General features: G+C 38.8%; 1 protein-coding gene across 9 annotated transcripts in view; it reads right to left on the reverse strand.

Annotated features, from left to right (window-relative positions):
- Positions 1-7,872: 7,872 nt before the first annotated feature.
- PIK3CB (phosphatidylinositol-4,5-bisphosphate 3-kinase catalytic subunit beta) overlaps positions 7,873-27,791 on the reverse strand; it is a 105,515-nt gene continuing 85,596 nt past the window's right edge. For all 9 annotated transcript variants that reach the window (XM_064457331.1, XM_064457325.1, XM_064457327.1 and 6 more), the window contains 10 exons: positions 25,859-26,002; positions 24,789-24,888; positions 22,206-22,384; positions 21,448-21,557; positions 21,049-21,127; positions 13,410-13,577; positions 12,817-12,940; positions 11,607-11,752; positions 9,933-10,065; positions 7,873-9,422 (listed from right to left, as the gene is read on the reverse strand). In XM_064457331.1, the coding sequence (XP_064313401.1) occupies positions 9,285-9,422; positions 9,933-10,065; positions 11,607-11,752; positions 12,817-12,940; positions 13,410-13,577; positions 21,049-21,127; positions 21,448-21,557; positions 22,206-22,384; positions 24,789-24,888; positions 25,859-26,002 (1,321 nt within the window). In that variant the 3' untranslated portion in view covers positions 7,873-9,284. The remainder of the gene's footprint in view (positions 9,423-9,932; positions 10,066-11,606; positions 11,753-12,816; positions 12,941-13,409; positions 13,578-21,048; positions 21,128-21,447; positions 21,558-22,205; positions 22,385-24,788; positions 24,889-25,858; positions 26,003-27,791) is intronic.

Genomic DNA, 27,791 nt, shown 5'->3' on the forward strand with positions numbered 1-27,791 from the left:
CTGGGAGGAGCAGGTATGAAATTAAGGTCTCCAAATCTTGTGCATCTGCATGTTTCTCTTTTAACCATTCCCCTATGCTTCCTCCCACCCAGCAAGAGAGCTCTGCAGGGGCAGCATCTCTATTCCTACACATACACACAAGCAGGGTGCTGTTTGTAGGAATAACATTGCTGCGGGTTTTGTTGCACCAACAGCACTAGCGCCAGGGTGTAACAGACAGGGGCAAGGTATGGACAGCAGCCACAGTCACTGTTCAGAGTTGGTGCTACCAAGTCTCTCAAATCAGAGCATAATTACTGCTTATGTTTCTATAACAGTGCCTTTATGCTTACTACTTTTCAGACAGGAGGGGGGGACGGGGGACAAGTAATGCAAAACTGTTCCTTTTTTTAGCCAAAGCAGAGAGGCTTAGAGCTTTGTGCATGTATGAGCTTTGAGTTATCGTCATCATTCTTAGAGGATTTGAAATTATCTTCTGGGGTCTTTGTACTTGATATTATTCTTCCTTAACATGAGGCAAACTTAGCATATGCATCATGCTAAAATCAGTAGCTTCCAAAGTGTCTTTTCTCATCCATTAGAAGAGCTGTTTTCTATACAGATCTTCTAAAAAGAGTCTGTCTTTGATAATTATCATGAAATTACCGTCTTAGCAGGAAGTGCACGCAAGTCTCAGCAATTACTCAGCTAACTACATTAAGCTTGATAGCCACAGCAGCTGGTTACAAGCTCAACATAAAATTAAAATACACTACCCAGAAATGATCCTGAGCACCAGATTCTTCTCTCGGACTGAGCCAGTTGCAGAACAATTAATACCAAGGGCTTTGCTTCAGGATTTTTCTTGCTGCACTGCTGAGGAACTGGACTGGAAATATAGTCGAACATCCAAGGAGTTAGTGCATTACAGTTGTGAATGTTCTTTGTTGTCTGTAATTTCACTGAAGCACGTGTTCGGGAGGCAGAAAAGTGCAACTGAAGCAGTAAAATCATGTTTCCAGGCCTTGACGCTTATCTGTGTTGAATACAGATTTTCACCACTTTGATTTAAAAAACCCCAAAACAGTAACGTAGCATACTCCTCCCGTGGTACCCTCACGCTGATAGAATGAGTCAGTCCTCAGACTTTAGCGGATACGTTTCTACAGACATGTTGCATGGAAGTGGTTTTTAAAAACATTTGAGTCATCAGTGCCTACAGAACTTTACCTGTGCTGTACCCAAACTGGATCACCTCTACAATTCAGCACTGATTTGTGAGCTCTTGTAAGGGAATATGCAGGTTAGTGTCTTGAGTTTGAAGTACTATTTTATATAAAACTTAACGGTATATAATTTGGACCAAGAGTGATTTTCTTTCAGCCCTTCCATCTCTGTTCAAGGATAGTGCAATATAGGACCTATCTACTCCCCAGCATAATTATTAGTGCACACAAGTGGAAAAAGAACCTTTATGACAGCACAGGTGAGGTCTACCACATCAGAAACCCATAATTCCGAAACACAGAGCTGTATGAAATTTGTCTTCCTGCAAACACATGGGGCTCATGCCACAATCACCCACAGAAAAGTTGCATATTAAAGAGCTAAGTAGAAAGCTCCTACCCTAGCTAGTTGACTTATGATTTTTTTTTTTTAGGTTTCTGTTTAAATGGTGACAAATCCTTTTAATAATTCTATGTTCTAAAACTAATGGCTTGTCACTGCCACCACGGCACCAGAGCCGGGCTCTCCTTTTTCTGTCCATTCCCATTTTCTGCAGGTGACCACACATTGCGCCTGCTCCTAGTGCGTCATAGGTAAAGCCTCCGGAAGGGTTCATAAATCACACACTAATTGCTTCTGCTGATCTCATTCATCTAGGAAGTGTACAGGTTAAACTTGTCACCTTTCTTTCTGACTGTTCTAGCCCTCAGGGAAGAAGTCAGCTTTACGAAGACAAGAAGAGATGTTTACACAGGAAAGGTTCCAAAAAGCTGAAGCCAGCGCGGGAGGAAATATGTTCTCTAAGGCAGCCACATTCTGGGAAAATGTGTCCAAAATGCGAAATCCTTGTCTGCCGAAAATGTGAGACACTGCACTCAGAAAGCAGCTTCATTGCCCACAGCCTGCTTGATCACTACGACAGAGGAGGAGATGCCAGCTCTAGTACATTGATTATATCAAGTCAACTACGTAGAGGTGTTTAAAGATTTGGTGCGGGTGCCTTGTCGGTACCCGACTACATCAGAAATGCTAAAGCTTGGATCCATTCAGGCTGACTGGATCTTCGGTCTGCGCAATCTGTGTGCAGCATCAGCAGTTACAGCCACGCCGTAGTTCATACTTACTATATGTAGCAGATGCCCATTCGCTAAATTAACTAGCATTAACTCTGCAAACAAAGATTTGTAAGTAGGAGCTAAAAGTTCCTCAGCTATTAGGAACAGGGAATAATTTCAGGAACATTTTCAAAGAGTTTTCTTTTTCCTCTCAAGGAAACAAGATTATCCCACTGAGCTGCAAAAGAGAAAGCAAATATTAAATGCAGAACCACTGGGTGCATTACACATGTTTGTAATGCCTCAGTATGTTTCAGTGTTGTCTGTGGTCCGGAATACTGAACTTGTTTATTTTTAAATTAACTAGCATGGATATGCAATTTGATGGGGGAAAGGTGCTTCTAAAGGCTATCCTGGCCACAAGAATTGCACATCACATTCAAACTCCCTTCTAGAATTTCTGAAGTTTTACAGACTTTCAACTCCTAACATGATCCTGCACCTCTCCTTAAAAGGAGCGATAACGATCACAACTCACAAAGTATTTAAGACTTCTTTGTGTTTAAGATCTGTATAGTACTGCACCAAATAAAACAGTATTCAAAGTTTAAGCATACCAGTGGAAGCCACACCTTGAGTTGTCTGTCTCTGCTCCCTTTGCAGTGCGTGGAAGGACTTGCCCAGTGACGATCAGGAGAGCAGCACGGTGACCAGCGGCGGGTGGCACTGAGGTCCAGGCATGCGCAAGGGCTATTGACCTTTATGGAATTCATAAATACAGGTTAAGGGTGGAAGTAGCCTCTGGAGCAGACTACCCCAGGCCTAGCAGCACAGATCTTTTAATCTCACGCCAAGTGGCACAACTTGATATGCAAGATGAATTCCTCGCTATTTGGTAGTGAATGGGCTAAACAGACTTCGTCTCACATAGCCATTAATATTAAGGGTTCTTTTATTTAGCCAAGCAGACAGAACATGGGCTGGGAAGTTTGGACCTGTTCCATCACTCCTCTTCCAAAGTTCCCAAGCCACCAGTCTATAGGGGAAAGGACTCACTCTCCTTCCCGCTCCCTTTCTGAAGCTGTTCCAATTTTTGTTCCAATGAATGTTTGGTAAGGGGACTGGAATCCAGTTTTCTTCTTCTCTATCCCTAGGGAGTACTTCAACTGAGATATGTCATCCATTCTTGTGTTGGTCCCTGCCCCTCCCCGGGAAAGTTTCAACAGGAGGAATTCAGAGCCATGTATACAGCATTCCCACACTCCAGAGTACCCTCAGCAATACTGCTCAGCCCCCCTTTGCGATATGTCAAACAAACACTCGATGCTCCCTATGCAAAGGAGGTAAAGAGACACTTTCGGAAACTAGAACAAGCTGCTTTGCCGGTGTCGTACAGCTGGTCAGATCACAAATGCACATCCAGAGAATGCTCACAAGGCAAGGGCCATGCGGGAGAAAAACTTAGGCAAGATTCAAAATAGGAGTGAGCGACTACCAGGTTCCTCACTTCTGCCCAGGCTTTGGTGGTTCCGGGCACTCCCAGCAAGAGCCCAGCCTTGCTGCCCAAATGTAGACTCCTAAAGCCAAGATTTAGATCTGACAAACATCCCCCTGCTATAAGGGTTGTAATCTCTCAGAAACAATGTTTCCATGGTGCTTGATTGTCGCTTCTGCTCATTTGTTTCATAAAAGCCCGATGATGCCTGGCAAATCAGAATGAACCTTTTACATTTCTCTGTGACTGCTATTCTTAACTATGATCCTTCACAGGCTTCCCAAGAAAAAGTCATGCTGTTAAATAAGCAATATCCGTTCATCCCCATCCCTCTCCATCAGCAATCCCAGGGGAAACTTCTCCAGATAATCACCTGATGAAAAGCAAGGTGACAGACTGAAAGGATGAAGGACTACCTCATCACAGCAGCATTATTTTAAATCTGATAGTCCAATATAGTAAAACCTGTTAAAATAGGTTACATAGTTGAGCCAGCTTTTAGCCAAATGTTCTAGAGGTGACATAAGAAGTAAGGATTTATCAGCATCTGATGGGTAGAATTTCCCCGTGTGGTTTGCTAGAGGACAGACAGCAAGTTCCTCATGGGGGCTATGGGGTTGGAAAGGCATCCAAGTAATAGTATGCAAACTCAGCTCATTAAAGGAAAAAACTTTCTCTTCTCCTCACTTCACCAACAGTTAATGCTATTACGCTGTTTGAAGAACAGCTAGCAATATGAGCAGGACAAATAAATTCCCTGACCAGCACTGGTGGAAACACATGCCCTCTTCTTGATCAGTCATGACGCCATGCTCGGGAAGAGTAACTGCAAGACTGTTGTTACGCAATGAGGTAGCATGAGCAGCACGGTTCTCAACTCCTCAGTAACATTAGCTGTTAAATTACTTCACCTTTCCTGGATTGGCTACTGAAATCTGCTTCAGAGACCTGCTTGGTACTGCGTGCTCCTAAGACCATGTTTGATCCTTCCACACACTCAGGTTTACATGAAGTCCCCTGTGTCCCCATGGAAATGTTAGAAAATCCAGCTCTGCTGACTCCCCAGCCCTGGGGCTAAGGGATATTTAGCTGTGCCCCCTAAGCCAGTGACCCACATGGGCATGAGGTTACACATGCTGTTGCCACAGAAGATGTCAGAGGAAGCTTTCGCATCCACACCATTTTAACAGATTTGCTAAGGAAAGGCAAAGTGAGCCTTCTGAACTGACATGCCAAAATATGAAAGATCAGCAGTTCCTACATCCATTTAATCACTTGAGATTTCATGATTATGACCTGTGACTGATTTTCAAAGATACTCCCATTACAGAAATAATTTCACCTTATGCCTAGACTATATCCACCAATAGCCAGTGGCAGACAGATGTGCCTCAAACAAAACGGTTTTGCACTGGCAACAGTAGTCAGTGTGGTATTGTGGTCAAGCAATAAAACCATGACCTTGAGCTTAGTCTGACTTCTACCTTGTGAGCCAAGCCAGAATGAGGCACATTTGTCCATTAAGAAACCCCACAGCCATAGGTAAACTGTGACGTCCAACAGCAATGAAGCATTGCCATTTCGTATGGCAGCGCCTACTAAAACCTGCTTTCCATCAAGACAGCTCTGCTCCCTCATCTCTCAGCAGATTTATGCCAGACAAGTTACTTTCTAAATTATTCTAAGAAAACTTGCCAAAAACTGGAATGCATTATGTGAGCACAGGATTTCAGTTTTAGATTTTAAAGCCAGCTCAGACACATAATTACATTAATAGACATATTGTGAAAGAGTAATAAAAGAAATACTGATTACATACTTAAAAGATTTAGGCTTGAAATTATTCCTAAAGAATAAAGCTGTGATCATAGCCTGACACATTAATTATTAAGAGCCGGTACTATTTAATTATCCGATTTCAATAGCTCTAGGAAATTAAAGAGGAATACTGGACTCTATTATATTAAATATATGAATAGGCTCTGTCAAAGGTATTTGCTAGAACGAGAATGACTTAACAATCAACACACCACTGTCAATAAAACCAATACAAGCATAAAAGGGAAAGGAAGCAACTCTGCTGGTGAGGGGCACATCCATGGGGCTCCTTCCTTGGAGTCAAATACAGGACAAGCAGGAGTGTAACAGCCGCAGTTGTCACCATTTGTCACAAATCAAATGACACAAGAAAGCACCCATCAAGTAATCACACAGTCGAAAGAAAAACAGAACAAATTTATACAATTTACATATGACAAACCCAGTTTCAGTTGCTGTTTTCAAAGCAGTCTAGGTATCTTTTCCCCCATCAGATACAGCGAAGGCCTTGAGAAGCAGAGTTGGTTTAAGAGAGGTCATTTTTCCAGTGAAAATGGGCACACCAGATCAGAAGTAGACTTGGAGAAAAGTAATGAACATGAGGCCATCTGAACTGGAGGTGTTTCACACCAAAGTCGTAGCTTACTTTTATTTTCTACAGCTGCATAAAGCTATATCCTTTCCAAAGCATCCACATTTAAAAAGGTTATGTTTCTGCTCACTGTTATCAACAAAATATTTAAACTCTCTTTAGAATCTGACCTTTGATGCCTTCTGAATTCTGCAAACGGTCTAAAATAATGCCTCAGGAAAAGAGAAAAATATGATCCCGCTCAGCCCAAATTAACCTACCATTTTAGCACCAGAGCTAGATATTGGGAGGTAAGTACAGAAATAACGAATGGCCTGACGTGACCAAATTCCAGCATTCTCCTCTTGGATGACACACCACATGGAGGACAGGCTGCCTCTCCTCCTACTTTTCACAAAGCAGTTCGTCTCATTATTTATTTATTTTCTATTCGGAATGAAAACCTGGATGCCACAAGCTGTAGCATGGGTGATGGAAACCCAGGGAAAGTGGTGATCTATTTACTAACACAAATCAGCAAACCAGTGCTCCACTCAAAATTTAACATGAAGGTATCACAAAACTAACCTAGGCAACCTCCATGTAAGGGTCATCCCTGAGATGTCAAACTGGAAAAGCAGTCATGTGAGGTGTGCTATCCTCTCAGCTATCTGAAGACCAAGTAAGGTCAATTTACGTGAGGAAAATGCATCATTTTCTTTTGCTGCCAAACATGAAAATACACCATTTAACAAGCCTGTAACTTACTTCCCCCGTTTTTGTGAACAAGTAGCCAAGAGTGGAAGTAGCGACAGTAGAGACAACCAAATGGAACGTGCCCCATTCAAGGGCAAATAACCAATACAAATACCGACCAGAATTAGTATATCCTAATCACCTCTAAATACTAGCTATCTCAAGGAAGCGGGTGAGGAAATCACATTGCCTGCCTTAAGTACTTTTATAACCTGCAGTAAAGTGGAAAAAAAAAAAAAATCTCACAACACAAAACTTCTTTACTCTGTGCAATATCTTGGTAGTAACTGAGGGAAGGTGTTTATGCATCTGGAGGTCAGTGCTACTTCCTCCATTTTGTAGATGGGAATCTAAGGTCAGACTTGAGACTTGTTCAAAGCCTCACAAGAAGCCTGGGGTGGAGGACATAACTGACTTGCCTTTTTAGCTACGGATAAAAAGGTTCCAATCATACCTTGCACACCAGCCCCATGCAGCCAAGGTGAACTTGCCAACTTTGTCTCAAGTTCTGGGAAAAGTTACATCTCCCTCAGCACTGCAACATACCAGAGATGTCCGAGTACTCTGTCTCAGAGGAAAATATAACATGTCCAGCAATGGCTACTTATGCAAATTTATACACTATGAATTAGCCAGGGATGACATTACTTTTCTCAGAGTTGTTACCTACAGCAGAGTTGCTTTTTACTCTTCCTCCCATCTGCTTTAAAAAATAATTTTAAAAAATTTTTAAAGGGAGACGTGGTACACTTTAAATGACACTACATTATATTTATAAAAAATAAAGCCACCAAAACCAAACCACTTGTTACTTTTACAATATTCTAGAAGCAGAGGTCTTTTCAGACAGATTAACCCGAAGGGTGAGGATAAGAGAATCAAACCACTACTTAAATGCTATCATGCCTCCAGAGAGGTTCTTGATCTTTAAAAGAAACAGCAAAACCCCCAACAATAAAAAAATAATAAAATCACTCTCAAAGTAAAACCACCTTTAATTAAATTCCTAAAGAATATTTCTATGCAAAACAACTGTTTAGTCAAAAAGTAAATATATATTTAATTATTTTTCAAAAGTCAACAGAATTGAGAGCTACCAGTGTTCCTTGGAGAACAAGCAGTAGTTAAAGTCTACCTTGCTGATGTTCAGAAACAGTATGTTACATCTTTTAACCAGCAGTTCCCTATTGCACGTAACAAATTTGCTCTCCATTTAAGCACCTAGAAGCCTGGTACCTCACTAAATAAATTAGAACAAATCCAGTTTCTTCAGCAACAATCTTCAACATATATATCTTGGCAAAGCGACATTACTGCAAGGTTTTAATAAATACAGAAAGAAAAGATTAATGACTTCTCATTGGTGTTTTATGGAATGATCTTTTTCCATAAACACTTGCTTTTCCAAACATTTGGGTTTTTTGGTATGTACACTCTAAAAATCACTACGTGTAGTACATTTAATGAAAATTTTCCGTCGATAAGTCAGTACATTTGCATGGCACAACTAATCCAAGATACGAATTTCAATGTAAGGCTGTAGGGAGCTTCTTGCTGAACCTGAAATAAATGTGCCTCTTAAGGAGTTGAAAACAAAGCCCCAGAGGTGGAATGGGAGACCATCACCAGTAAGGGATTCTCAGACACATTTGGAATTGGCCTTTCCTCTTACCGAAGGGCTTCTTCATGTGCGTTATGTTAGGGGAACAAAATTGTGCAACCCTGAACATCAACATCTGGATGCTGCATCATTTTCAAAGGTCTCTCCCCCTCCCTCCTCCCTTCTCTCCCCACCCACCCACCTCCACCTTACAAACAGCTACTCTGCTTTTGGGAGCAGTACAAGGCATAAAGCAGCTGCCTGCAGTACACTGACACTGTGGTTCCTATTTACAGTAGAATTAATGCATCTGTGCCAGCAAGGCAGAGGTCATATGAAAAATATACACAATACAGTCAATTTTAGCCAGATTAGGATATTAAAAAAATTTACTCTTCAAGTCCCAACTTTAAACAAAGAATAGTTCTGTCAGAGGTCTTCAAACCTCCTGAGTATGTTAGAGTACATTACCCTAACATGTAAAAACAAATATTTACACCTCCATAAAGTACCAAAGAATTTTTAAAAATGCCTAGTAGCTCTCAGCGTGCAAAGTCAGCAGGAACTGATTATCCAGGATGTTCACTATTTGTTGAGACAGTCATGGAATCAAGCATTCAGAAGCAGAGTGCAAAAGACTCAGGAATTATTTCAGCCCATTTCTTTTTGTTGTTGTTTTGTTTTCTTTCTTTTTTAAAATAAGTTTTGTTGGTCCATACTACAGATGCCCTTTAAAAACACTTATCAAGGTAACATTCAGCTTAGTGCAAATGCAAAAGTCTTCTAGGATCTGTAATCTTTCCGAACAGTGTGAGCCATCCAGTTCACTTTAGTAGTCCAACTCTCCCGGAGTGCTTCATCAAACTTTTGCTTAAATTGTTTTAGTGCTTCTTCCTCACTCTTCCCTAGGGCAAGAGAGTCCTAAGACGACAGGAAAACAAGTACTGTTAGGAATTTTAAAAATCACAGTTAAGGCCTCCTTCACCTTTCAACACAAACCACACCAGGTTCCCCCCCCCACTCCCCCACCCCCGTTTCGACACTTTTTCACCTATTATTCATTGAGCAATAGATCAGTGGTATTTTCTGGGTTTAAAGATAAAACTAAGGAAGACTTAAGCAAATGATTTTCACCTTTACAGGTTAATGCTTGTGCATGAGCCAAGCCATAAAACACCCTGAAATGACTACATACAAGATGCAGGGATGCTGAACTCATTACAGAATGGTTGAGAGGAATGTATATTCATAGTTTCCTTTGACTGCCAGGACTGACTACAGATCTTGTTCTATATAGCCAAAACAGAAAGCTTTGAGAGCTACGTGGAATTTTGAGAGAACCGGAAAACAATTAGAACGTATTAATCTTAGAATCAAAATTCACATACTAGAAAAACGCTAAGCCCTGCTGAGCTGTAGATCTTACTTTACCTTGAGATACTGGATATCCTTGACAGAGGTTAGCTCTGGAAGCCCTGCAGTTAACATCAGTGCAAAGAGCGTAATAAATAGGTTTCCATGTTTTCGCAGAATCAAGTATGCTTCTTCACAATACTGGCGGAACCTTCATGTTCAACCACAAAGCACATACATTGAAGATAACATGTGAGAACTTACACAGTTAACAAATGTACGTAGTGATTTCCAAAAATTATCTGACCTAACACATGTATTGTAGGAACACAGTAACAGAAAGGACAACAGAGGTGTTTACAGAAACTCCAATGCACTCCCACAAAAATATCCCATACCCTTAAAACATCGGTACAAAAGACCAAAAGGTTGTGTTTTGTTTTTTTAAAAAAAAGGCAAAAGCACTATTCTTCAGGAAGAGCAAAAAATGCCAAAAGGTAATGCCAGTGTCCCATCTCCCTGAGAATGTTAGATGACATGCTCTGGGCGTACAGTGGCAAAACAAACATTCTATAGCATTACCTTACAGAGACATTGGATTGGTAGGGACTTCCTTCCTGCAAACATAGTCAAAATTGAACTGAGTGCCAAACCTGGCATAAAGACCCATCATGCAGAGACCCAAGGACTTGCTCAATGTCCCCAAACTTGCCACTGCCCAGTGTCTAATCTGTAACTTTCTGCAGGAAACCGGAAGACCCCTTCAGCCTAAGATGACAAGTTATACTTCAAAGAATAAATTATCTTCTGAGGCATTTTTCAAGCAAAAATGGAATCCTACTGCCATTTAAAGTACTCCAGATTCCACAGCTCTTGCAATAGCACAGCCACCTAATAGCCTTCACTTCATGATTTTAAAAATGGAGCTACAGATTGATTTGCTCACTCTCCAGGAGGCACACAGGTCACTGGTAGTTGTTTTCCATTCTTCCTAGACACACCATTACAAATACTTGTATAGCTTCTTCTACCAGAAGTAGCCGTAAGATTTGTCAAGCCATACGTAAGTACTTAATTTCATATCTCTGTCAAATAATTCTTCCCGTGAAAACTGTTAGCAAATGGAGAGCAGAACATCCAGAATGACCCTCCTGTCAGTTGGTGAGAAGGATACAGAAGGGAAAAAGAAAAATCTGCCTTAACAAGTGGGATCACAGAGGGTAGTTTTCCCTTGTCACGTGCTTTTGTGCTCCATTGTAGCTCTCTAACCCAAGATGGGAAAGGACATGCAGAAGTGTTGGATTATGAGCACGTGGCTGTATATGCCTAAGCATCCAACTAAGTCCATGATTGGGTAGCACACTAAATGTGCACTGATGGACAGAAAGAGCGCCTGGTGTTAAGGCCAGTGCTTCATCTTGCTTGACCAGCAGTCTGTGGGATCCCTCCCTAGTGCCAGTGCTGCTGAAGGTAAGAAAAGCCGAGCCCAGGAGAATCTGCCATCTCCTGCTGGAGGAGATAAAAAGGAACTATGCCTTTCCAATGCAGAGCTGCAGTTTCTGATGTATGAAGTAATTTGTGTATATACACTCTAGCTCAGGTAGAGAAGTAGATAACATGCATTTACAATACTAGCACACTTCCTCACAAGTACAAATGAGCAAACCAAACCCAGATAGGTTCCTGGTGTGCTAGAAATTATCACCGGAGATCATCTCAGTTACAAATGGAAGACATTAAAATAATACTTACCGACCAAATTTTTCTGTGTTCCCTGTTTTTCCTTGTTGAATAACATGAATGAAATCATAGGTGAGTATGAAAGGTACCCGTTCCCTTTTAATTCCAAACTTGGACTTGAAGTTTCCAAGAATATGCCCAAAATCTATATGAAAGAGCTAAAAACACAGAAGTGAAAATGAATTCCTCCAGTGAAATATTTCACTTTACTACTATCTCTACAGAATGCTGGTATCAAGAACAGTGAACTCATAAGGCTACTCTCCATAGCCCATGGTTTCAACCCTTTGGGAGTATTTAGTTTCAAGATGTTTCAAGATGTATTTAGTATCAGTGATAACATCCACACTCTTATGAGCGTCTACTGCTACAAATCAGTGTGCAAAAGAAATTCAGTTTTAAGCTTCTGATGCCTGCCAGCAGACCTCTTGTTGGGAATAGCAGATAGAAAAATGAGCCCAATGATGAGCCCATGAAGCTCCACATCATCATATCCAAGAGCTTCCTACATGAAGTCAGGAGCAAAGCTAGTAGAACTTACATTAATCAAGGAACCTGTGACAGTTCTCCCATTTTAGAATCAAAAATAAAGACATTTCAGCTTTGTTCTACTAGGTAACAACTTAAAAGTGAGAGTTTTATAGACATTTACAATATTCTTTTATAACTCGTGCTAGTTTTGTAGGCAGAATAATTTAAATAAAATCAGACAAGTTACAGCAGAAAGTAACAACTAAACAGGAAAAAATATTTTTAAGAGTTTACTGAGGTTCAAGGTTTGGAGACTTATAGTCACAGCATTACGCTGGTACCGAGTTCCACATGGAAAATTTCTGCTGAGGTGGGCTAGAGAGACTAACTTCAGGAAAACTACACTGCTCAAAACTGCAATTCATGTATTTAAGTGTTGTCTTTTGCAACATACCCTAAAACTACTTTTCTTCAATTAATCTGAACCATTAACAGGCCTTTTGGATGCTTTGAAAAAGTTCTACAGAACAGCCTCACTTGATATAGAATTGGTTAGTAACCAGGTGTTGGTCGGTCCTTCCACTAGTCTCACATTTCCTTTCTTTGAAGCTCTCTTCAATTCTCAGTAAACAATGACTTCAGTTCTAACTATGTGGGCACTTAATTTTACTAATACACTAAAGAAGAGTTCTCCAGATAATTCTTGCACAACAGAGTTACGGTAGTTATTCTGCCTCCGCGATATATTTACCTGACCATTTTTTCTGACCATGATATTGTCACTGTGTCTGTCACCAATCCCCAATACGTAAGTAGCTACACAGTAGCCAGCACAAGACAGAGTAAACTCTTCAATGGCTCGATCCAAATCATCTCTGAAACACACAGACAACCAATATTAGTGCATACTACTGGTAGTTCGTATCATGCCTTGACCTTAAAAAAGCTTGCTTTTGAAAATCAGAAGCCCATTAGGATGCTGTAAAACTAGCCTTATTTGAGAGAAAATACTGTAAACTGTGGCTATGAAGAATAGGAGAAATGCAAGTACTATGAAATGCAACAACATCAAGACTTGAGACCTACGTTGTTTTCTTGGGTTGGTTTGTCTTGCCAAATCTAGTATAAAATGTACTAACTTCATGCTGTCAAAATGCTGCAAATGCCATTCACATGTTGTTTGAATTCCAAGGGCACCGTGAATCTGAGTCAGGATTTGATATACTAGAAAAATAAGTAGTAACAAACCTGCCAGAAGAGCCACGCATTCCTCAGTAGTGAAACAGAAACTTACAGGAATTCCGAAGCTTACACTACAGATGACAAAATAACTGTAGAAATTACCCTAAATTGCATTCCTTCAGCCAGTTCAAGAGAGCATCTTTGTTGAAGGCAGCAGTAGCAGCAACATTGCTACTATTTAACTGAATGTCAGCAATGGTTTCTGAACTAGAAACAGCCTCAATAAGGCCAGAGTGATCTCCAGTTGCTAAACAGCCATACGGCAATATCCTGAAACAAAACACAGATTCACGTTGACAACAAAAATAGTAAGAAAGCTCTTTAAAATATCAGTATTTTGAGAGACCTGAATACTCACACTAACTTGAACATTGAACTCTCAAAGGTTAACGTACAGATATTGCTTGAAAAGTTAATAGTAGCAACACATTTATAACATTAATTTTTCCTATTACATACATATATGTAAAAAAAGAAGTTATAAGCAACCCTAATTATTCCCTTTTACTAGGGAACCCAATTACTTGTAATTTTATAGGAGAAACCATAGAGGGAGCCCTTTATTTTCATTTGTTAATTTACTGACTTAACAGACAGTAAGTTACACTCATGTTCCTTCTAGACTAAATTATTTGCGTAAATGGAAAAAGAGGATCTTATCCTTTTTCCCCCATTATTCCTATTTCAACCTAAAATGCTAGAAATTGTTTTAAATATAAACATAAAATATTATTTTCCAACTGTTGGTAATTTTAAGCATAGAAACCTAATGAAAACCAGGAAAACATCTTTTAACCCACCTGATATGCAAGAATATTCCTGTGCATTCATATACTACACTTAGTAAAAATATCTACAATATCATTGCATTAAGATAAGACACAGATGAAGATATGAATCCAGGAGATGTGTCTAAATAGGTAAGTATTTTTCCAAAACATTTCCTCACTCCAGATGCTTACAATGCTAAACAGAATGGCAACTTCAATGGGAGCTCAATGTATGCAATGGAAATGTAAAGCAAACTCTTCAAAGGTACTGCATCACAAATTGAGGTGTCTGCTCTCATGCTAAGGTATCTCAGGTCAAGAATATTATCTCTGGTCTGGCTGTGGATCCATGTACAAAAGAATGGATGGCCACGCAAATCTAACTGCAGTACACAAACTATAGGCTAGCGCTCACTAACTTAAAGCTGCATAAAAAAATTGCAGGACATACTAAAATTTTTATGTGTGTGTATATATGGAGAAGGAAAATAAACTGTTAGTGGGGTTGTCATCAGTATTTATATATAAAACATATTAAGTTTGATTGCTACAAAGCAGAATCACATCACTTGACTGACACAGCCTATTATCCCAAGCCATAGAAGAAAAAAAAAATTTCAGATTAAATTAATTGGAACTTTTTGGCATAACAGCTATTAGATAACTGAGCAGTTTCTCTACCTTGGTGACAGCACACAACTGAAGTGGCACAAGTACTATTAATTATAGAGTTGGGGATTCTTCCCTACTGGCAACAAAGGGAACCAAAAACTGGATTGAACAGGGTATTTAGAGAACACCCAACTTCAAAACAAAGAAGTGCAGATTTGGAACCGTCTTCCCATTTCTGTTCTATTTCCTAATTGAAAACCCCAACTCTCTAGACCAGAGTTCTCTCACAATGAGCAGAAGGGTATCTGTAATTACCAAATACCAGCATTCATGATACAAGGAAGCACTGCCCATCCTTATCACGACACGACAAATGTAAGCCGAATATTACCAGGTTAAAGTGCACGCTGGCCTTCTTCCATGGCATTTCAACCCACCCTACTTGCAGCTTAACTGGGCACATGTCCAACAATTTCCCCTTCAAAAGCAAGCAATGATGAAAGCATTCAGCCCCTTGAGGACTGTGTGCTTACAACTGGTGGAAAAAACATCCTTGTCAGAGAGACAGTTTGACAGGAGTCAAGTTAGGGACAAATCCTCCGGGCCCTTTCCATCTTATCCTGGTCTTTCTGACTTCAACATCTGTCAGCAGGATATGCTCCCTGCTTTTTAATGCCAGTAAAGACCACAGACAGATCAATACAGCAATCCTGGGCAGGACAGAAAATTTTCTTCTTCACTCCATTTAATACTGTTCTTTATTTCAAGAGTTTAATTCTCCAAAGCAGCATCTTTCCCAATACAGCACCAAGGTCTGGTAATTTACCAACACATTCTCTGTAACTTCAGGTCCAATGACCTGATCAGTGACATTCTTTAGACTTGTAACAAACATATTTTTCAATATGCTTGTGAACTCTGATTTAATTCATACACAGCTGCTTACCATCAGACTTCACACACATTAAGGGAGGTGAAAATGAAAACTCACTATACATAGACAGTGAAGTGAAAAAGTGGTTTGGAGAACTCCCTCTACCTGTCCAAAAAGTAACCAACTACTAAATACTTTTATGACAATTTACTACAGCAAAGGTCACTCAATATAGATCAGGCTCCTCAAACTTAGGATTTTCTGTTGCTCTGTTACTTCACTAATTTCTCCCTTAACACAATTTCAGTGCTGTAATATAGGTAGAACAGTGGAAATAAGGAAATCCTTACACCAAAAAGTAAGAGGTACAACACCGCAGACCCCACAGCATACTTGAGAGGACAGATGTTCCTCTACTGTGACATGTATTTGTAATATTGAAACATTCCTCATAAGAATAATAGAAAGTTATGTCATCTACTATAAGTATGCCCATACATGACTTCAGATGTAGAATTTTTTAAAGCAAAATAACTTGAAGAGTTATAACTTTTCAGGGGGGTTGAACATCTGAAAGTCTCATCTTGCCACTCTGCAGATGCAACCTGAATATAAATACCATTTAACTTAATACGTTTGTTCCATAGTTGCCCGTATTTAAAGTACAAGAAACAACTGGAGATAAACTACAGGAAGAACTGAGGAAGTTTGGCTGCTCATACTTACTAATGTCTTAGGCCAACTATTTCCACAGTTGAGTTAATTTTCAGGTATAGCTCAATTTTCAGGTAATAGTTTGTCTTAGAAATAACTAGGTATGGGGTTTAATTAAAGAATATGCTTTTCTGGTTTTCTCATTTCTCTCTGGTACTCGGCTGACTGATGTCTAAGGTAAACTCTCTCTGAGCCAGACTTCCGTAAATGACAGAGCAGCGTTCGTCTGGGGTGATGGTCTTTGCTGTCTAATGGTTGGGTCTGTACTGAGAAGCAGATGCAATTGACATCCAAAGTTCTATTCGGTTGCACACTCTGTGGTCCACCCAGTGATAGCCCAGGATGAAGGGCCTACTGGAGTACACTGTTGCATCCTCCTGCATACACGTATTTCCTTTTCTGATACAAACCCTGGTCTTTTTCTGGTATGTAGTCAGAACGCACACATAGGAACCTAGACAACAAAACACACCATGTGTGAAAGAGGCCAGTTTACCCATGTGACAAATTAGCTGACAGTTAAACAAACAAAAAAATAAACAAATCTCCCTTTCTCCTTCTTCAGCTTTGAAGATCTCAAAACCAATATATATTCGGTGTTCCTTTCTAGAGCTGAGAAATCCCACTGGGAATATCATGCTTGCTTTAGGCATAGACTGGGCTAACATTTCATTTTAAATTACTACTAAATAACTGACTGCGGATTGCAGTGCAATTTTAAGGAAACTGATCCTATCCCAAACTCCTCAATAGCAGCATATTGGTTGCCATTTGATCCATGCTTCATAGAAGCTGCAAAATTTGCTCGTGGCAAGATATTGATTAGACAAGACAGGCAGACAGCAAGTGCTTCTGCTCTTACACTGGTGAAACAAGTGAGACGCCCTGCTTTTACCTGAATGGAGTTATCGGACTTTCTGTAGTAGCAAAAAGTTTAAAAGCGCAAAATCCATTATGCATCCACATAAGGAAAAAGGGAAGCAACAGCTTCAGGGAAACTAAAGCCTCGAAGGATGACACAGGGCAAGAAGAAAAGACTCCACTCACTAGTATGGAGTTGCATTTTTCAGGAAAGCAGATGTCTCTGACACTACTTCTATGCCTGACACCACGCCTCTTACCCAAGCAAAAAGCAGCAAGCCAGCAAGTTCGGACTTATGAACAAGGCAACAGAACTCATTACCATTGCTGTTAGTTCATACATTTTGGAGTTGCCTCTTCCTGAGAGGCATGAAGACCGTAAACATGGAGATCACACTCTCTTACCCTCTTAGCTGCGTCCCCATACTCCAGGCATTTGGAGTGCTGTTTTGTCCAATTCTGTTTTCAATTAAGGCCATTTCAGAGCCTTCCCTTTGCAACTGCCCAGTTAATCTCTCTTTGACAGACATAGAATTGTAACCCTGCCACAATCCCAGAATTTTACTTTGTAATCATAACTATGAGAGGATGAATGGAAGGAAGATGCTCCCAGTTAAGTAAATAAATGGGAGAGGCCAATTATAGAACTTCAATTCTCACTAGCAACTTCCCCTTTCTACTTTTTTTCTTCTGAGAGTTTTAAGAAAAATCTTGGACACCAGAACCACTTTTTGGTTTTCCTTTGTTGAGCTTAGAAAAATGCGTTAGTCAGGAAAAGCATATTTGATGACTCCTAATCACTATTCCTGTTTGCTAGGCACCGTGTGTGGCCCAGGCTGGAACCACAAACTAAGCTTCTGGGAAGGCAGCAACCAAAGAATGCCTCATCTGGGATTCCACAGCTGCCAGAGGTTGTCCTTGCCCCTAAATGCTGGATCAGTCTCCTCACAGTCTATTTATAATAACATAAATTATCTAAAGTTTCCTCAAATCAGTGTTCAACTTAACACACACTCGGCCACCTCATCACAAACATACACTTCCAGAAACAATTTATTATTCACATTCCTACCTTATCCTCAGCTTCACTTAACGGAATCTTTCCGTAAGCAGCATAAGTAACAAGTTTATAATTTTACTTATCTGTGCATGCCGATGTTATGTGCCTTATGAAGCTCCCATTATTATGCTTGAACCACAAAAAATTTGAAATGAGCTCAAAGAATCTAAATGAAGTATTTCAAGTAATATTTAAAAAAGTACTTCTATCCTTATAAACAACATTTAAAAATTAAACACAAAGGATTACAGCCCTTTCACAGGCATACAAAAATCGAATTTATGGCCTCCGAATGGTTTATAATAATGTGACACCCAGTATCTTCTTTAGAACTATTTTTAGAAAAAGAAGTTAGAATTTGAGAATTATATTAGCAAAAACTAGTGCATATATTTGGCTGGTAAAGTTCCCCAAGTACTAGAGGGTTATATGGTAACACTGACCAATGCCTGACATGGTTTCTCTTTGGGATACTGTAGTATTCCTACAAAGAAGTCATGCTTATCCTATCAAGTGTATGAAGTTAAGAACACTGCTTTGCAACAGGCGAAGATATTTCTTGTCTGAAAAAAGTTTTCTGACACCCAAATAGTGTTTTATCAAGAAAAGAATGCAAAGTGGGACTTCAGAATGTACATTGAAGATGTTCACGGTGACTGTAAGTCTCGATGTAAACAGCAATAAGAGAACTGCTCACAGCAGGAAGACAAAGTAGCTACTACAAAAACTAGCTGAGTTCATCACTACTTACTCAACTGATTAAAAAGTGACTAGCTTACATGGGAGGGGGTATCGCCCCAGACACGTGACTAATGAACTAATACATAAATGAAAGCCCCACAACGCTCCTCCTCATTCTGAAACAAGTCTTCCAAATGCTGGAAACTCCTGTACTCAAGGTATCTTGTAAAGGATTATTACTTCATTTTGAAAGGACTGGCTTTACAGGAGCAGCAGAGCAAATCAGAAGGTTCTTCTCAAAAGGAGTATTTCTGCCCTAACAGAATACTTTAATTATGAGTTTTCATTTCTACTGTAAGTTTACAACCTCACACAAAACCCGCCCAAAGCAAGCAGAAATGGAAGCTTTAGCATGAAATACAGGTGAGTTCAATACCATAAAAACCGCTTTAGTACAAATGCACTAGGACATTATGCTTTTTCTCCACTGACTTTAAAATGGCTGGTTAGATCTACTTCACGGAGACGGCATTGAAATGCAAAATTCAAGGAAGCTGCAACACACTACTTTCCCAATATAGTAGTACATCTAAATATATTGCCTTTCCTGTCAACCTCATCTCACTATAGAGACTTGTCTTACTCTTGAATGACTATCCACTATTTATCATGATTCAAAAACACAACCAAAAACATGCAGTAACTGTGCATGTGGTAAGCACAAAACAGATGGAAGCACTTCTTCTAGTCTTTCACCACAGGATACTGACACAGCTAAGAATATAAAAATTCCCTGTATAGACTCCAGTGATGATCCACTTGTCATCAACCTCAAGGCAGAGTATGTAGTTGTCCACAAATCCAGACTGTAACATTCTAACTCAAGAGGCAAGAATATTATGAGAGTCAGACTCAAAAGCCTTGCTGAAGTCATCCTAAGGACATCCACTACCCTTTCCCTCCCTCAAAGGCGGCAATTGGCTTAGTTAGGCATGGTTTAACCTTGGTAAATCCATAATGACTGTTCCCAATCATAATTTTCTTTGTGCAGCAGCACTTCTAGAAGAGAAGGACAAGCAACTAACTTCTCTCCCAAGACCTTAATCTTCATTAAGCCTGTTATGTAATTAACATAAGACAGACATTCCTCTGTTTGTAGGAAATAGAACATAAATATAAAGTTTATTTGGACAGTAGCATATTCATTTGTGGTCATGGCAGCACAAGCCATACATGTCCTTAAGAAATAAGACCAAGAGAAATGGGAAAATATTAAGAAGAAGAATCTGTGTTTGTGCATTCCGCAGTTCTGTTAATTCTCAACCAGACAGTGACATTCTATTGCAAATAACCTCAAGCCTCCTATTCCCCCACCCTCAAATTACCAGTACATAAAACTGACTAATTTCTAGAGAGGGTTTGGCCTATTAGTTCTAACTATTAACGAATCTTGATGGTGTATTCCAGATGCAGCTCTCCTCAGCAGCTAACTCTTGGCCCGCAGATCTGTGTTCTACAGCTGTACCTCACTTGCACATGTATATTAGAACTTAAGAGTTGCAATTCCCATAATCACTAAGTCCCTGTTTTTGAATAGGCCTGGAAAACCAGTGACCATTAATAGGTACGTTTGTTACATGAGTTTATGAAACACCTCTGTTTAGAAAGGCCAGACACAAACCAAAAAAAGGCAAAAAACCTGCTTGCTGGACCCTTAACTCAAGCATTGTTTCCCAACCTCATACAATGCTTTTTATCTAGATTATTTTCAAAGGATGAAAACAGTAAATTATGAGAGAATAGTGGAATTTATAATCAGCATGGCAACTTGGATAAACAACAAGAGATATGGTGCACCAGGAAGAATATTCTGCTTGATAATTAACGGAAATCCCCAAAGTTTACTTCATTTCATCATTATTCCTTCTCATGGCTAAATTCTTTCATAATATGGGCCCATCTATGGAATGAAATACAACAAGCCACCTAATTTGTTAGGGTAACTGCTTTTTATAGCCTGTTCACCTTGGCTATGACAATTGAAACCTTTGGGCATTGATACAGATGTTTAGGAAGAGGACAGTAGGGAAGGTATTTAAAATACAGGAAAGCTTTACTGCTAGAACTGAACTCTCCACCCAAATAAACTAGCCCTCAAGAGATCCTTACCGGAGATCCAGACCAGCTTCTTTCCAAAGTATGTCCATCAAACGCAAAATCTGAAGTGTCAACATGTCCTGTCGGAGATCTGTAACGAAAGGTTGAAACTGCTATTTCAACTCCTCAGTGTGTTGCAGAGTAATTTTCTAATGTTTCTAAGGCCTTCAGAAAAAGGTATGTAAAAATACTCCTCAAACCTAAAGGCTGACGTGGGATTAACCATAATTATGTCATCATGACTGATAACATCTATACTTTGAAACCCACTCAGAAGATGATGCTTCATTTGTTTCCTATTGTTAGAGTAAAGCATGTTTATATTATGGCAATACAGAACAACAGAGCTTAAGCGCAAGTGTGGGAATGAAGAAGGAAAAGGGAAAATTTAGAATTTGTAGCATTGCTTACCATCACCATTTTTAAAGATGATCCCTACAAGATCTCCTCCAAACATTTTATTGTTGTATACTATCCATAGAGGCTTCATTTTAGAATCCATATATCTACACTTCTCAACACTAGAAGATAATACAACAGAAGTTTTAGTCAAGTAAGAATCATTCAGCTGAAAAGGTCTAAACATTGTTCAAAACACAACAGAACACTGACTTGCAGTTTGGAAGTACTTAAAATGTTGCCTCTGCTTTCATTCTGCTACTATGGTATAAGCGCTTACCAAGATATGAACGTATCTGTTATAGATGGAACATATCCAATACTGTGACTGGCATACACGTATCTAACATTTAAATTAAGCACCCGCATTTTCAGAGAAAATAGTTCTCTTTATATCCTTTCCCATCAATTTTTAGACTTAAAGTGCTGGTGAAAGTTTTAATGGCTTTTGTGCTTATTGTTATAAAAAGAAGCCAGGAATGCAGTCTAATCCACTTTTAAGTTTATATTTAAATTAATTTAGCTATGGTAATGCACTGAATAAGAGACCATTAAGTTTCACGGTGGATCACAAAAATCTTCTAACTTAACCAATATCTTAACCTTAGGAAGATTCCCAACAGACCTCCTCTCACTATAGAAAAAGTTCCCTATGACAGCATATCTGCTGAACAATACAGCCAAAGGAAGTTAAAGCACATATGCATTTCTGCTTTACTGTTTCCGTGCAAAAGCTACAGTGAAATTTTATTCACTCATTCTTAACTTACTGTAGTTCTGAAAGTATAACAGAAGGATTCAGAGGAGACTGGAGGTCAGAAAGTGCTTCTCTGTAAGCATTTTGTTTCAAACACGTATGCATTGCATCTTTTCCTTTTGCTTTGCTTTGCTTCATGGCATTCAGCTTAATTAGACTATTTAAAGTCTTCATTTTATTAAGGGCTTCCACCTGAAAGATATTTTAGCTTTAAGAATTATTGCTCTGGTTTTTACACATAATCAATGTGAAATCCCACTTCAAATGAAAACAAAGTATTAAATAATTCTACAACTTTTTAAAAGTGGAGGTAATGGGTGGCAATTAAGGTGTCATTCCCAAAAAAATGAGAACAGCCTTTTCTAAGTCACTCGTGTACCAGAAATCCCATTTTCTTAAGGAAGACATTGATTGGGTGAAAGCTCCCAAGCTTTGAGTCACATTTTAAAGCATGACTTGACATTTTTTAAAAAAAAAAAAAAGGTATTTTAATGTGTATTTATACAAATTCCTTCTTCAAATCACAATTTTCATCCCCAAATTCAAGAAAGCACATAACATAGGCACCTCTATCCATACTGAAGTAAACAAGAAACATTGAGTGCTTCATACCTCTAACAATAAATCAGACATCATTTGAGATGAGCTGTGGATGCAGATACTTCATTGTACACATTCAGTTAGTTGCATACAATAAGATATGGCCATATGATTACTTGCAGACAATTTTCCCATATGTAACACACATACTTCACTTTTACACAACAGTGTCTTAAATGCTCGTTCACTAAAATCCTGCTGAAGTTAGGCTTACGGTAAATGCTCTAATCAGTTAAGGTGTTCCAAATCATATAATCTCATCTAAGTAATACTGTTACCTTCAAAATGCGTAAAAAGCAAGGCAATTATTTGCAATCAACACAAGTGGTTTAATCCTTTTTTTTTTTTTCCCCTTCTCTTGTTTGGGAAGTTTTCTACTGGTACAGAATTTCTAAGAAAACAAGTAAACTAGTGATGTAAATGTACATAACACTAACAAAGAAAAGCCCTTCAGTAATGAACCTAAATAGCACATACAACAAACATAATTTCTACATTTCATCTACATCTAAGCAACTTGTTAGCCAAATATAAAGTAGTAGTTATAACAATCAGCTGTATTTGCACTAGCCACAGTTAACATGCTCAGTAATACACATTCTTTAGCAAATAGCATCAATTTAATTAGTAAAAGTTGATTTCTATACAAGGAAGCATCAGTCTAACTTACAAGGTGCTGAGTCAAAACTTACCACTTCTACAGACAGACTGAACCCTGTCAGGCAGGATGCTGTGGAAACTGTATGCAGTTTGATTATAAAACTGAGGCAGTGGAGACCTGCCAGGTCAGCCATCTGTCAAAACCAAAAGCCTTCTGCTTTTCCACTGTTCTAGGAGCTGTACAAACATCAGTGACAAGGGAACAAAATGGAACCTGTATTGTACAAACAGGAACTTTTTGAAGTATTTCTACTTTGAATTTCTTCCGTGTTTGCACAGTTGGGAATTTTTTTGCCCCTTCTTTGATTGTACTGACATTTGTTTCCTGTGAAGTGCACAAAAACTTTACTGACCTTAGGTCTATTGCTTAAAGCATTTCATCGCCTAATCCTTTTATGATTTTGACAATACTAACAAGCACATATCTGTAAGAGATGGTCTTTTCAATGTCCTGTGAACTGCAGTAATAAAGAGCACAATAATACATTCCTGTTCCGTATACCTCTCAAAGCACAGTTTCAACGTAGACAGTATCAAAACTGTTAGAAATAACATTCAGACAAGTATCCACTGAGCTAATCTTTGTGGCCTGATACAGCAAATACGTTAATTCCAGGGTGAGATCCTTTTTCAAAGATTTTTATGGTCACAATCTAAATTAACTTCTAAAACTGCATTAGAGACTTCAAACATGATTTGTGAACCTGTCTTAATGATCTGCTGATGCACTTATTAGTGGATTTAAAAGCAAAACTTTTTTTTTGTAAACAGCACATCTATATTAACACTAAAATGAGTATTTGGTTTAACAACTCTATTTCCAGGGAGTACTAGATTATATTACAACTTCAGGGGGTTTTGCATCATCTCTTAACAAAAGCCAAAGCTGCAGGAATTAGTCCTGGAGTCCGCTAGATAAAGTTTAGACAGAAAGGCAATACTTTCTACAGAACAAGCTACCTTTACTGGGGAAAAAAGATCACAAGTTTCAAGCGCACAGAAACCCTTCTTCAGTTAATTACCCAGACAGCCTACTGTTCTATCCAGACTACATGCATATTGCTGAAAGTATCTCACATGTCTCGGAACACTATAAAAACAGCTCGCTAACTCTGAGGCCCCAGAGCACTAGCTGCTTTCTGTGCCAGGGAGGACTGCTCCATCACCCACCTGTGTAGTCCTCTTATTTCTCTGTCTCGCCCATGCTTTCTCCTCTTCCCGACTCCCCAGCAGATGGACTTTGTCAAGGTAACCAATATGCCCCATAGGAGCAATGGAATAAATATCTGAGTTACAAGCTAGGATAACTCGACATTTAAAGAAGGATAGTCTATACCTGTTTAGCAAGCACTTTCATATGAGCAACACTTCCTCGGCAGTAAGCTTCAAGTATCAAACCAAACTGTATTGAAACAGCAGGTATGTGAACCTCGGACCTATAAGAAGAAAAGCTTCTCATCAGACCACAGCACTTACAGATAAGCATTCCTCAAGTCATAAAAAAAAAAAAATCCCCAAAACCCCCAAACCAAGATGCACCAAACATCTCATGGTCATGCAGATAAAGCAAAAAGCCAAGCTTCTTAAGAAAACAAAATATTTATGTGCTGAAGACTATGAGGACTGGCTGGTTTCTATGCATGCCACTTGTTTCAAGGTCTAGGACTGTTCTGGAGACAGTAATGTTAAGAGGTAGTGATTGGATGCTTGTCTTCAGAAACCCCTTCTATTCAAGAAAGTAGTACTGGTAAGTCACAGAAAATGATATTCACAATCAGGGCTCATGTTAAACCACATGTTCTCAAATCTTTATAAGGAAAAAGGCAAAATTTGCCTGAAGGGGAACACTTTGAAACAAACCACTGAACCTTATGCCAGAGCCAATTATCCTCCAAAATATTTTCATATAGTACTTGCTCTTTTATTTATAAATATTAAAATAAATCATACTTTGAAGACATAATCAACCTATAGTCCATTCTGCAAGGTTTTTGCCATTCATGGAACTGGTCATCAAAAGTAGCAATGACACATAAAACTGCTTTTATTTCCTGTTAGACTCTCAACAATAATATACATTTTTCACAACAGTGAGGTATAAATATTTTACTTTTACTGCATTCCCAGCCAAAACAATCACTAAGGTTGTATACAAACCTAGCTTATCAAATAATTGGAGCTGAATGCAGTTTGGAATACTTTCATCAAACAGTAGATTACAAACCACTGTAACATATTTTTAATTATAGGCTTGCTCTGGTCTATAAATGCCAAAGGCAAAGAAACATAAAGAGTACTTGTATTGGACTATGATAATGGCTTATTTAGAAAAATCCTCAAGAAATCATATTTCAAAGTCTAATCAGGCTCAACAGTTTCAGAAAGATGCAACAGAAAAGCTCGTACCTTAGATGCCAAAACAACATCTGTCCTATTCTCCGATTAGCCAGTGCTCTCTCTAATAGAAATCTGGAGAGCGCACAATCCAGAAAAGGTTCATATTTCAGGACTTGCACAAGTTGAAGGAGATACTGAGAGAGCTCTTCATCACTAGAATGAGGTACATAAAGGCAGTAGGTAACAGAGTAACTAGTTTAATGATATTCCAGAAATTCAGATGCATATGACAAATCCAATAATGAGAGATTTATTTCAATAGCAAGAATGTTCCCCAATTTTTCAGTCGCATAGAAAAGGATAATAAAACAGAACTTCGTGCAATTTGCATATTGACCAATTAATTTCTAAGTTATACCTCTAACAGCATCTTAAGGTCCTCAAACCTGTACATTAAAAGCTGGTGTTCTGTTATGGGCTTTTACAAGATGAAGCGCTCTGCCTGAGTGCTAGGGTAAGTATCCGGGAGATTAATTATTTCAGACTGGACATTGGCTCCCTTGGACCTCTCAACCTCTGACTGAGGAGCTGGACCTTTGGAACCACATAAAAAAAAAAAGCCACTGTATCCTAGCAGTTAGCTGCAGTGGGCATGGACCAAGAACTGAGAATGATTTCATATACCTATCAAAGTTACCCTTACAAAGAAGTGGGACAACAGTATTCATTTCACTGAAAGCAACTCAATTAACATGTCTTTAAAAGTTACCACCTTTCAGTTAATAAGTGTTAATTTGTTAAGATACACCTACAATGCGATCCATTTAGGCAAACTGGTTTGGGGTTGTTTTTGTTGGGTTTTTTGGGGTTTTTTTCTTTTAAATCATACCAACAATATGAAGGTTTTCAGAGGATAAGGAAAAGTACATCATCTTTGATAAACCAAACAGTGCCCAAATCACTCCTACTTCAGAAGTGCAAATTTAAATATTCAGCCACAGTTCATAAACATACCTTCGGAAAGCCTCTAGGTTAGTTAACTGCTTCAAGTAATATTCTGACATAGTAATTCCAATAATTTTCTAAAAAATCCTGTATTCCCCTCCCCCCAAAAAAAACCAACCCTTTCACACTTGACAATTATGTTACTCTAGAACAAATGTAAACATTCCTTGACTTTTTACATTTTAGTATCTTTTCCTCTTATAAAAGGCCTGCAGAATTCAAATTCTCTGCCTAAGATGGAAAGAAAAGAGCAGAAATTTTTCTGTCCACCAGTTGAATACTTCAGAGATGCAAATATTGTATTATTTCATTCTCTCAATTTTAGTCTGGAAAAACTTCAGTAACTTGGTAAAAATTTCAGTTATGCTGTGTTGTATTTACTTTTGCCTATTTTTTAAATTTCAGCTAATAGGATCACCTTTAGTTACCAGCTGCCTTCATCAGACTTTTTAAAGAAGTTGAAAATTGATTTCTGACACCCAACTGGACATGATTTTGCTTCAGAGACTGAACTAAGTATTCTGGAAATAATTCCAGATGTAACAATTCAGTATTATTAGGATAGCCCAGCAGCTAAATTGCTGTTTGTATTTGAAAGAAGTCAAAATATTCTTTTTTTACCCCAAAAAAAGTCTAGCCTTGACCATTAAAAAATTAATCATTAAACTATTCACCACAGATAGTTTAGAATTCAAGGACAGGAAATATGCAGTAATGCTGCAAATGATAATGTTATACAAATCTTGCCCTAGGTTACAGCGAAGAGCAAAACTACATCTGATAAAGGAAGAACTGCAGATAGTGAAGGCTACTGCAAAGAACAAACAAATCGGTAATCCTCTGGGGTTTTATGTTACAGCTTACGTTTCTACTAAATGATACAGCCAATACCTGACACAGGATGTGAGATGGCTGGATGGCAGTTTTTATAGTATTCAACTACTATAATATTTTCTCCCTTTAGCATAAAAAAAGTTCTCACACTACATTGCTCTCC

This window comes from Phalacrocorax carbo, chromosome 7 (genome assembly GCF_963921805.1).
Source record: "Phalacrocorax carbo chromosome 7, bPhaCar2.1, whole genome shotgun sequence".
NCBI lineage: Eukaryota > Metazoa > Chordata > Aves > Suliformes > Phalacrocoracidae > Phalacrocorax > Phalacrocorax carbo.